Raw genomic sequence first — 12,381 nt, 5'->3', positions numbered from 1 at the left:
TTTTTACATTAAGTTGTGTGCAACTATGTAGAACTCCACTTAAATATTTTCTTTGTCTCAACAGCCCATATGAAAATAAGTAGCTCTTGGAGATTTGCTTTGTGTCAGGCTACTCCATCTCCTACTAAGCTTTTATATCCATTTCTCACTGCTAACAGAACAGGGCAATAAGCTTAGAGAAATGCTGGTTGGTACCTACTGGCATTTTAATTTAAATGAATGTTGCATGGGGTTGGGAGGAGGGTATATGGTCTCTGTTTTGATGTTCTGTGGATAATAACAAGTTGTAACTTGGTAGTTCAGCAAAATAAACCAGTTTAGTACTGCTACACCAAAGTCCAAAGAGCCAATAAAACACCGGGGAGCATTCCTATGGAGGAAGATAAGTGTCCTCACTCTGCAGGAGTCCTTGGGTTTAAATCTACTTCCTGGGACCCATCATGCTCAAGCAGGCTCCAACTGAGCCGGCGGGAGTGTTTTGCCTGACCAGATTCTCCCAGCTGTCCGGTATGGCTGGAGGGGTGTGAAGGGCTTCCTAGTGCCTCTCGTTGTGGTGGAACAGCTGCTGCGGGACAGCCCATGGGACTGCACCCTGCGGGGGAAATGCTCACAACCAACCGTGCTCTTTTAGCCGCCGAGGCTGCAGGGGCATGACGGCTCTGCCAGACAGAGCTCCAACTGGAATGTCCTTTGCTGCTTCTGAATGACTGCCCCTCCATGGGGTGAGGCCCCCAGGTGATAATGGCACCCAGTTCTGTCCCTGCCACCTCACTCGTGTCTCTCCAGGGCCCTGGCACAGAGCCACCGCAAACCAGAGGCACTGCTAAACACTGCCTGTCAGATGGAGCAACCTGCAGCCCTGAGCTCACCCCCTCACTGCACGCTACAAGGATAATTTGGCCATGCTGCCTAAGGTGGAGGCTCTCTTAACTTCTGAGTCATACAGGATTCAGGTGAAAACACAGGTTTTCCAGATTTTTTGATATGGTGCTTTTCCTGTCAAACTAGTTTAAGTCACTTTTTATGCAGCAGCAGCCTGTGTGGATGGTGCTTGGCTATAAACTCATTGCCCTTTGCTATTCTACCAAAACAAAAAATAAACATGTTGATTGAGTGATGAAACCCTTGTGTCCATTCCTGGGAAGGATGACTTACTTGCCAACCAACAAGCTCATGTCAGAAAGTGTGTGAACCTGGAACGAGATCTGCAGTGTGCGTGAGGGAAGAGAAAGAACAGAAAATTGAAAAAGAACCATAAGAGATTGATACATTAATTTTTCACAGCTTGCAGAGAAAGCAGAAGAAACGGATTCCTTAAGGTGAAAAGAAAGGGCACTTAAATGTCAATGAAATTATTTGTAAATTCTAGCACTTTTGGCAAGTGTCAGACAGTAATCAGCTCCATTCATATATATAAATTCAGAGATTCATAAAGCCTAAGGCCAGCAGGGACCATTATGATAATTTCTTCAGATGTTCCCTATCAGGTAGGTCATGGAGTACCTTTTTTATATATAAATATAAATATGCATTATTGAGTGCTAGTTTATGGAGCTTGACTTTATTTTATCTGATTAAAAAATCAGACTAGTACAAATCAGGAGTAGGACCATGCAAACTGCTACAAAAACTCATCTTACAGGAAAAATCAGGTATGGGCACACATGGTTTTCAGATAACAGCACATCTGAGTCACCAGCAGCTACAAAAGTGCTTAAAACAAATCTGTGAAATGAAGGAAGCAAAGGGAGGCATTACTGTTCCGCAGGCTAATATATAAAATAGGTAAATATGTATTGTGTGTGTGCGTAAAAACCTCTGCTACAAGACATGTTAATCACCAGGGATACTTGTAACAGTGTGCAGCCTGGAGCAAAGTGTGTCAATGTATGGCAGCAGAGTATCCGCGAGGGGACCGACATCGTCCCCCTTCAGCAAGCACCCTGCGCGAGGGGCAGCACAGCCTTGGTACAGGCTGCAGTAAATGGCCGGCTTCTGAAATTTGAATTGCACCGACACAGTGCAATTTGTTTGCAATGTTATCCCGCCTGACTTTGGCTACGTGCCAAGTTTCCCTAAACTCCTAGGCAATTATTAAACCTTCTGAAGCCACAGCAGCAGTACTCAGTCATGATCACTGCTACCTACTACTTCTTTGTTTTTCATCCGTAAGGCCCATGTATTTTTAGCCTGGGTTCTGCAGTGTCCCCTCTTGTGGAATTCAGAGAGCCAGATCTGGCCATGCCCAGGACAGAGGTGACCGTGATGATGCCCATTTCCATGGCAACCCCGCACAGCCCTGTACATGTCTATGGAGAAGGTCGTTCCCATAGCAAAGGCTGACATGCACCTGTATGGGGAAGTGTAAACAGAAAACAGGGCTGGTTGGGAGGTGGCGGAGCGGGTTAGGCGCAGAAGGGATGTTAGGCAGGGGGCCGTTTTTCCAAATCTCATTGACACAGTGCCTGAGGGATTTTTCAAATTAACATCTCCGGAAGGTACAGGTGGTGAAGACTCTCACACCTAGCTTACTAGATGGTGGGGTTGCTCAGTGACACATCTCATTTGTCACCCGAGTAAACGACTGATCACAGTGGCTGAGAACTGCATTGCATCCATAAGATGTGCGCGGGAGTTTGATGAAGACGATGGGTGCGCAGGAGCCGGCGCCTTTCCTTCAGCCCCTCCGGGGTGCCTATTCCGAGGTGACCTCCACGTGTGCGTTAGGGAGAGGAGAGGCCGGTACGGAAACTGCCCGGTGGAGGACGCGTTTGGTGCTGAAACGAGTAAACGTTCATCCCTTGGATTTTAACATTCCCCGAGCCGGTGTTTAATTGGCGTCCCCCGGGAAGGGCAGGTCCTGCAGCCGGAGGGGAACTCGGGGTTCGCGGGGCCGGGACAGGGCTCCAGCCGCGCCGGGCGGGGGCAGCCCCTGCTGAGCCCGGGGACGGCGGCGGGGTCACCCGGGGCGGCCGCCAGCGCCTCACGCCCGCCGGTTTGCCTCGGCGCCAGCCTTCTCCTCCCGGGCCCCGGGGCGGCGGCGCGGGCCCGGCGGGCCCAGCGGGCTCAGGGCCCGGCCTCCCCGCGCCCGGCGGCTCGCACAGCCGTGCGGGGGCAGCCGCGGCAGGGCCTTCTGGCAGCCGGGGACGGAGCGCGCCACGCTGCGCGGTGGAGAGCGGCCGGCCGCGGGGCTGCGGCTCCAGCGGGCGCGGCCCGGCCCCGGACTACAGCTCCCGGCAGCCGCGGCGCCGCCGGAAGCGCGGCCCGGTCGCGGCGCGCAGGCCGCAGCGCGGGGGATTTGGACTCGGTGCCGGCCGGGCGGCGAGGCCGTGGGGCGCGGGCCGGGCCGCCATGGCCCTGGTGCCCGAGCCGCCGTGGCCGGAGCGCCTGTCCCCGCTGAAGGTGCGTGAGGCGCGGCGGGCGGGCTGGCGGCGGGGCGGGCCGGCCCGGCCCTCCGTGGCTGTCGCCGGCGGCGGGCTAGGGCCTGGGCGGCCCCCGGCACCGAGGGCCTGGTGCCGGCCTCTCGCCGCGCTCCGCGCCGTGCGGGGCCGTGGGGCACGGGGCCGGCTGGAGGCGCGCGGTGCGGTAACCTGGGCTTCCCGTTGCAGGCCGTGGATGACTTGCTGCGGTGCGGGATATGCTTCGACTACTTCAGCATTGCGATGATCATTCCACAGTGCTCGCACAACTGTAAGTACGGCCGGGGAGCGCCGGGCTGCTTCCGCCGAGCGCCCGCCGTGGGCCCCGGCTCCTGCGGCCCGGCCCGGCCCGGCCTGCTGGCCCGGGTCAGACTCCGTGGGTGCCAGCTGCGTAGGAGTCAACGCAGAACTGTTACTTGCTTTTCATTGTAACTCTGTGCCTCCTGTCTTGGGGTTAACGTATTTTATGGAGGTTCAGCTAATACATCACTATTGATTTGGTGGTTGCAGTTTAAATTTACTTGAGCTGTAATAAAAATTGCACAGAAACAGCAGTTTTGATAAAAAATTGCTTGAGTAGGAGCCGAGGTAAACGTGGTGCATTTGTGACAGGTCACTAAAGAGGTGGTGGGATTGTTCTTCCCTCTATCCTGTGACCTTGTGGAATTTAGAATTGGTGTGTTTCATGTAAATGCATGCTGCTGTGCATTCCGGGGAGTACCGGGGTGGCTGTGGTGGGAGTGTGTCTTGGCCTGACTTGTCGTTCAGTTTATGGATTAAGGCAGACAGGTAGGAGTGAAAAAGCTGTACTCAAAGAAACTTTGAGTGAATGGTTTGGTCTTCATACGTCTTTCCTGGGAAACACAGGACTGGAGAATTACCTTGTGGACCCTGTGGGCTGGCAAAATCCTGTTGTACCTTAGCCGAATGACAGAAAACTATTGAAAAATGTCCTCAGAAAAGAGTTTAGTCCTTTAGCGTTTCAGAGAGAAGTTATCATTTGACTATTTATCATTTACCGGCACATAGAGCAGGGATTACTGGCCTTTTATTTCCTTTATAAACCATGCAGCTCTTCTGCTTGTGGCTTAGCCAGCAAGGACATTTGCCTCTGAGGAGCTCTTTTGGATGAAAGCTGTGAAGCAGCCAGCAACTTTTCCTCATGCAGTTACGGTTGTAGCCTTCTAGACAGCGCAAATACGTGTGGTCTGGATTAATGCATGTAAACACCACCTATTCCTACAATTCTTCATTTAAATATCTTTTGTAACTTCTTGAGGGTGGAACAAAATCGAAAGCTGTATGGCAGAGAGCATTAAGTGTTACAAACTAAAATTTTCCATGCTGCTCTATCTGCCTCAGGCTGATATCTTCTGGAACATGGTAGCGAAGCAGTTTAGTGAAAGTCAGATTAGGGGGAAGTATGTTGCCTTTTCTCACCTTAAAATAAATGCTTGGAACTGATTTCTTCAGAAACTATAGCACTTCCTCTTCCTTACGTGAAGGAGGACGTTGTAGTTTGGCAATGAAGTTCAGCTTGGCAAAACTGTCACCATTGAAAACAGTATATTATGGTAGGGAGCACTGGAAATTCTCTGCAGTAGCTCGTATAACAGCCTGCCTGTGACACAGCTGGGTTCAGAGGCCCTTTGAAAAGAATCCACCTACCTTCTGTTTCTTAACAGATCGTGCATTTTATTTCCCCTTGCAAACTGCAGAAGGCCTAAGTTTCCTACAGTAAATCAATATTTCTTGAAGTATTTTCTATTTGGTTGTCTTTATGTAATCTCTTCAGGCAACAGAGATTGTACAATTGGAGTAAAAAGCTCTCTGCCATTAATGAATAATTATTTGTGAGTAGATGAAAATGAAATAAATTTACTTGCAAAATATTTTTCTGTTTCTTTTTTTCTTAATGATGTGTTACAGGGCTTCTAGATAACTCTCTAATCTGTTTGCAACTATAGCCACTTAAAATTCCTCCTCTACTCATTCTTGGGTGACTGGTAGCATTCAGTAGCTCTCTTAACAGCAGTTGTTTAACTTTCACAGTGCTTTGGATTGTACCATTCATATTTTTTTCACGTAATAAAAGCATCTGAAGATGTATGCCAAAATGAAGCTTATGGCATATTTCACCAAAGAGTCTATTGAAACATCCTGTGATGATCTATGACTTGGTTTTCCTGGGAAACATTTAAGCTGTCTCTCAGCGTTCCAGTGCTGTTTCCTATAATTTTTAGTTTTTTCCCTCAACAAGTTAGTATTGTTTTGGAAAGGGGAAGAAACACCTGGGAAAAAAGGGGATGGTTTGTCTGGGGCTATGCAGGAAGATGAAAGTGATCCAACATTAGTCATGTCAAAAAAAACCCCAACAACCCCCCCCCCCAAAAAAAAAAAACAAACCAAAAAAAAGCAGTGGTAGAATGAGCAGTGCAAACACACTGCTTTTAGTGGTGGTAGCAGAGTAATGTGTTAAACTCTGCTTTTGACAGAGGGACTGAGATGAAATGTTGAAAGATGCTTGCATAAAATATGTTGGTGGCTTTTTTTTTGCTACAATAGTGATCTTAATTCTGTGGAAAAATGTATTTCCAGTATTGGTGTATTGTAGAATAGTTTGCATGTATTGTACGAAAATAAAATATACTAATAAGGATGTTGAACTGCATTTGGAATAATGCCTGTTAAAAAATCATGTATTTCCTTTTTCCAGATTGTTCCCTTTGTATACGCAAGTTTTTATCCTACAAAACTCAATGTCCAACATGCTGTGTGGTAAGTGTTTTTCTCGGCTTGCTTTTTGTGTATATTTTGGCAGATCTCAGGAGCTTTTCCCTTGGACTGTGCTAAGTAATTAATTCTGGTCGCATGTTACCACCTTTCCTTTTGGTGAGCAGCTCTTTGTGAGCAGCAATTTGGGCAACATGTGGTGGTCTTGTAACTGGAATTGTCCTGTTTCAGAGCTACTTTTTTTTTTTTTTTAATGCGTAGGCAGAAGTAGATGGAGCATCAAACCTGGGTTTTGGCTCAGAGCTCTGTATGCAATCTGTTGCAAAACATTTAACATTGCCTCCTAATTTGTTAAAATACACCATCATTTAAAATATGAGTGCTGAAATTTAAGCTCTTAAATTTTCCATCATTGAGTGGCCTCACTTCATCTTTCAAGGCATCTTCAGAAGTGTCCACAGACCATCTAGTCCTAAAACTCTGTGAGTGTACAGTGTACCTTTTTGGGGATCAGAGGACTATGTTACGCACCAGGACAAGGAGGAGTTTGCCATGAGAGTTAGGTTAAATGTGAAAAGCACTAGAGGCAGGTTCAGTCTGCTCTGCAGGTGAGTGATTATTATGATCTGACTTGAAGGCCTTTGTTGATTAAAGAACACACAATGCAATTTATACTAGGCCTTAATATAAGTTTTCATTTTAAGTAAGCCAGCTGGGCTTTATTGAACTCCTAAAAATGGTAGGCTGCCTAGAAACAATGAATGACACTTCAGGAATATTGGCGAAATAGAAGTAATTTTCTTCTGTATTTCTAAAGCACAGTTTCTAATGACCCAGACTAGACTTTTCAAGACTGGGAAACAGATCTATTTGTCGCTTTGCCAGTTTTTAAACTTTCAGACAAGTGCAGACTACTTGATGAAGTATATTTTACTACTCCCTTCTTAAAAATCACAGGTATTGATATGAGCAAGACAAATAAAAGCTTTGTAAAAGAAGAGCAGAGAGAGACAGCCAGGGCGATAAAAATCAGAAATTGCTTAAAAAGAATGAATTGAATACACAAAGCCATCTCATAATTCATATTCTGATTCTGTAATTAGAAGATTAACACTTCCCTTCATCAGTTTTCATGTCTTGTTGATTAAGGTTCTTATCATGTTCATGGGATCTTTGGTTTGGCTTTCAAAATAATTAGAACTGGGCTACAATAAAGCATTGTTGGAAGCTGAGTAGACTTGATTTTGCTGCTTTAGCTTTATGGTTCATTTTTATCTATTACCTATAATTTCCCAGACTTACAGTTCTCAGGCAGTTATTTTAGCCTGAGCTATTTTTCAGGAAAAAATGTTTACAATTTATGCATTTTCATTCACATAACATTTTAGCAGGGTAGTTGAGGCATTTATCCAAGAAACAAATGATTGATCACTTGAACGTTTTCTGGGTACTTCTTGTTTTCACTGCATTTGAATGTTGTTTCTTTTTTCTCCCTTTTCTTTCTTTCTTTTTTTAATAGGCAGTCTCAGAATCGGACCTGAAAAATAACCGGACATTAGATGAACTAGTAAAGAGCTTTAATTCTGCAAGGTATACTGTAATTTTATGAATAATCTCTCTGGTTTGGCAGCTGGAAAGGCAGGTGTGACTCACTTTGTGTGACCAGGCTAGGAGTCCTTGTAGAGGAGCAGAGCAAGGAGCAGTGTGAGGACTGAGTGAAAATATTGCAGTGTCACAGAAATGTTGTCAAAGACTAATGTTTAAGCCTTTGGAAAAATCCTTCAGTTTTCTGGCTGAAGGTTACTGTCCACTCAGATAATGTGTGTAGGTTGTGTAAGCTTATTTTGTTTTTGCTTCTGGTTAGCTGCCCTGTAAGTTTACAGTCTCTTCCATTATGTGAAGTCAAGCAGATGTGTCAGGATTCTACAGGGAAAATAATGGTAATAAAGATTTTCTTCTAAGATCCTTCCTATGTGTGCAGCGGAAATTCTGAATAGAAAGATTTTATCTAGCGGGAATGGTCAGCTTGCAAGAGAATTATCCTGGTGAAGTCATTGGATGGGAAAAACATAGGTATTGAGGGACGACAAGTGTGAGTTTTCCTGGATAAGAGTAGTAAGGGAGTATTGTGCTTTTACCTGGATTTCTTACCTACTTTTCTGTTTTTTAATTCATTTTTGATCTCCTCATGCCTTTGAAAGACAGGAGCAAGAGAATAAGCATGACTTGGTAAACACTTACCACAGTAGATACATGAGATTTCTTGTGTTATCCCTGTTTTCTTGTGATAAGCAGCAGCTCAGGGATTTGCTAGGTATTTTGTAGGTATCCCTGTGTCTGTGGGAGAGAAACAGACTATCATCTTTTTCTCCAAAATGAACTTGGGAGCTTGAAGTCGATGATGTTCTTGGCTTCGTGAGCGATAGGCAGCATAGTTTGGTTTATGGCTTTGTTTCTTGAGAGGGTTTCTCTGTGGTGAAGTCTTCTTCTGTGTAGTCTTCTGTGTGACCACTATTAGGTTGAATTGGTTTTATTTGAAGAATTGGAATTCTACAGTTCCGTTATTTTAGCTTGAACTCCCTTTGGTGTTTCTTAGTGATAACTGGATTATTATTATTCTTATTTTTTTGGTAATGCCTAATTTTGTAGGGAACAAGTAGTGCTGACTTGGATCCATTATGATATTGAATCTTAAACGTTAATTTTTTTGACTGCTTTAATGGATCAGTATAAATCTTACCAGTCAGAGTAGTTTAATAATCTTGCCTTCTGTGATTCAAAGTTCAATCAATCTCTCAACGTAAAGATAGATCAATAAGACAAAACCTGTAGTTTCCTGTTCTGTACCGGGTGGAGGGTGAGGTGGGAGAGAGCCAGTGCAGGGTGTTTTCTGGATCTCAGTAAGAAAGACCCAACAACAAATGGCTTACTAGCACAACTAGTTTAATAAGACAGACTCTTACAAGGAATATAGATAGTGAGTAAATCTCATGTCACTTCAGATGCTGGGCACCCCACGTTTGTGCCTCTCAGCCTGGGATTGCATTTACTCTACGGATGGTCCTGAGTTTGAGGGGAATGCTGCTTGCCTGGAAAGTGTTACGGAATATGAGTACCATTAAATCATGATGTTGGTTTCTGCCCTGGCGATGTTGGTACAGGACTAAACTTTTGTCTCCCCTCCTCCTTCCCCATCTGCTTTGTTTCCTTTTGGCCCCCTCCAAAACAAATCTAAGGTCCGGGGGTTGATTTTTTGAAATGTGCTAAGTTCTTCAAGTCTATCCTGACCTGACTTTGAGCCTCAGGTGGTTTAGCATTTATGAAAATTAGGCCTTAAATCTTTTCAGTATTTCACAAAATGCAAACACATTTCTTAAGTCAGGCCTGTAGGGAAAGAAAATGTTAATGTTGGTAGTACTTAGCAAAGTAAAAGCTGTGCACCAAGGTCAGTGTGTGCATGGAATGGAAATTGTTCTAAATAGACCTGAGTGCTGATCCCATTTATACTTCTGCTCAACATTTAGCTTATGCTCAAGCGTTTGCAAAATTAGAGCCTTGATGATCATTTGTGCTCAGTGAGTGTTGTCTTGGGAGTCCTGCTTCCTCTCTGTAGAAGTGGTGAACTCTAATGTTTCCTAGGGAAGGTGAAGATGCTGTGTTTTCACTATGGCCCATTAATGTTATATTCTGTGTGAAGGGTAGAGGAGCAGTTTTGAGCAAGCTTCAGTCGGTCTGAATTCACCTTGCCCTGCCCTTGTGTTCAGGTACACACAGATCCTGAGCAGCGAAGGAGTTAAGCATTACTCTCATCAATTACACCCATAGGCTATACTGCCAGGGTGAGAGCAACCTTTGCCCAGCTTTCTCTTTGCTGCTTGTGCTATGCTTTGCAGGCAGAATTCATCACTCTGACCAGGTCAGGAGAGCAAGATGGCAAGTGCTCTTTGTGCCATCTTTCCTTGATGAACAATATAGTTATCAGTTGCAATGAGGCTCGTGTCTTCAAAAATAGTAAGGGTAAAGTTTTGGGGTTGTTTTGAAATTAATTTCATTGTCCTCTAAAGAGATGGTTTTGATAAAAATTGTCTGTTTATCGATCACCTAGTTAGAAAATTTAGCCACAGAAATTAGAGTTATGCTTGCATAAGTAGAAAAGTAGTCCTTGCTGAAAATGGTTTGTGGTTTTTTTCATACCTAGAGAAGGAAAATATGTTTTTATGTTCAAGTTTATATCTTAGTTTTCTAATTGGGTTTATCTGACAGCTAGTGAGTCAGAGGAATAAACATATCTACTCTGAGCATTTGAGGGGGCAGGTACTGTCATTTCTGATACTCCGATTAAACTTCCAGGAGCAGTGCAGAAGGAATTTCAAGGACAGAAATTATCCTTCAGTACCGTTAAGACTATCCTGTGTGAGCTGTTCCTAAGAATATTCACAACTCCATCTTTTCCCAAGAGTTTATTTGAAAGCACTAGATTCCCACCTTTTTTCTCTGCTTCATAGCTGCTTCAGCAAGGGAGAAGTAAACAGAGCATAAAAAAGGAACCAGGATCTCCATGGAGGAGGACACTGAAATTTTTTTTGTGGGTCTTGCAGATCTGAAGAAAAAATTTTTTTCAAGATGTTTATACTGTTACTAAAACATGCCTGGCAGAGAGCATGCTGTACACAGTGTATTAAGATGACTGTCCATTTTAAACTAAAAGAAGCATAACCTCCGTGTCCTAACCCAAGCCAGCAATTAAAGAAGATGAGTCTTCGAGGAGGATTTGGGTAGTGGTTATAACAGTACATGTTAGGACTTGCTAACATCTTGTTGATTCATCTTTCAGCCTTGCTGCTTGTGCTCTTAAACTGAGATTTGTCAGGAGTGATGCATTTCTTGTTTTTGTGCCAGGGTGGTAAAATTGTATGTGCTAAAACCTTTCAGAACTGATAGTAGCCTGTGTTAAATTGTTAGGAGTATAATAGATAACATTGAAAACTGCATGCAAAATGCAGAACTTGAAAATTGTGCTGTCCTGTGGTTTACTGAGAGAATCACTTTCTAGGTGAGCTGGACAGCCTGGTGATGGTAGAGGGTGGACTTCTCCATCAACTGCGTGCTTTCTCTCGACTCTGTGATCCGTCTCTGAATGAAGGATGAATCCCAGTCCGGTCATGCTTGTCTGAATCACTCCAGCAGCAGCTGTTGGAATTTCTGTGACTAATGAGAAATTAGAATAATTCACTCTGGTGGTGAGGGAGGGGAGTGGCAGTTGATAGAGGTACTGTTGGAGAGCCCAGGGCTGTTGGAATCCCTGAGGTGCCAGGGCCAGGGCTGGTACGTCAGGGCCACTAGATGCCATCACACAGCCAGTGAAGCTGCTTGGTGGGCCCAAAATACCAATTCTGGGAAAAGCCAGTCTAGGACTTTTCTCTCCTCTTTTGAGTTTAGTACTAGCATTTTCTGTATTTTCCCACCAGGAAAAAATAATAATAATAAAAAAGGCATACAGAGATTTCATGTGTGTTTTGGCAAACGAGTTTTCTTATCCAAGTGTTCTTTCCATTGATTCTGTGCTAAGATCAGATCCCTTCGGAAAGTCTGCTTTATGTCTTTATCCTTCAATAAGAGGAAAAACTCTGTATGATTATTTGTAGACTAATGGTGTAATTAAAGCAACCTATATTTTTAGGATATATTTTGGGTTTTGTATTGTTTTTTCCAGTTTCTTTCTCTCTTTGTTTATATTTTATTGAGACAATTACTACTGTGGATTTCAGTTCAGAAGACTTCTCTATTCTGGGTGCCTTCACACAAATATTAACAACTTGCATTTGAAGTGAGATGGTCTTCTGTTTGGGTAGTCCGTCCTGTCGGCTCTGGGGCAAGTCTCCTGAGTTCAGAACTCTTACCCTTTCATACAGGACATGTTACAGAAATGTCAAGCTTTGCGCTTTGAGCCTTTTGCTATCTGCTGCCTGCATCTGCCGGCCACGGAGCTGCCTTCCTCCCTCCAGCCTTAATCGGAATTGCGCAGCTGCCCCGTGCTCGGGTTTGCAGTCTGTTGGAGTCCAGGCCCACCTCCAGTCATGTCTTGGCCTGGTAGCCTTCTGAGGGACAGAGCAGACTGCTAAGGTCTCTGTTTCAGAGAATTTGAGGTACTATAAGATGTATTATTGTGATACTTCCTGAGAAGGAGATGTTGAGAAAAAGATACCTGAGTCAGTCTTAAGTCTGGTGA

The 12,381-nt window shown here is 44.5% G+C and overlaps 1 protein-coding gene across 7 annotated transcripts in view; it reads left to right on the top strand.

The window, feature by feature from the left end:
• Positions 1–2,622: 2,622 nt before the first annotated feature.
• Positions 2,623–12,381, top strand: part of RAD18 (RAD18 E3 ubiquitin protein ligase) — a 54,576-nt gene continuing 44,817 nt past the window's right edge. For 4 of the 7 annotated variants that reach the window (XR_005103751.1, XR_005103752.1, XM_037384180.1 and 1 more), the window contains exons 1-4: positions 3,267–3,402; positions 3,609–3,690; positions 6,136–6,197; positions 7,672–7,742. Coding sequence is in view for 5 of the 7 variants with exons in the window: in XM_037384180.1 (XP_037240077.1) it covers positions 3,352–3,402; positions 3,609–3,690; positions 6,136–6,197; positions 7,672–7,742 (266 nt within the window). In the remaining 2 variants the exon portion in view is untranslated. Of the gene's footprint in view, positions 2,743–3,264; positions 3,403–3,608; positions 3,691–6,135; positions 6,198–7,671; positions 7,743–12,381 lie in introns of those variants that run through there. The other 3 variants (XM_037384182.1, XM_037384183.1, XM_037384181.1) reach the window with 2 other exon arrangements.

The sequence above is a fragment of the Falco rusticolus genome, chromosome 4 (genome assembly GCF_015220075.1).
Source record: "Falco rusticolus isolate bFalRus1 chromosome 4, bFalRus1.pri, whole genome shotgun sequence".
Lineage (NCBI taxonomy): Eukaryota > Metazoa > Chordata > Aves > Falconiformes > Falconidae > Falco > Falco rusticolus.
This window is presented reverse-complemented; position numbering and strand designations above follow the sequence as displayed.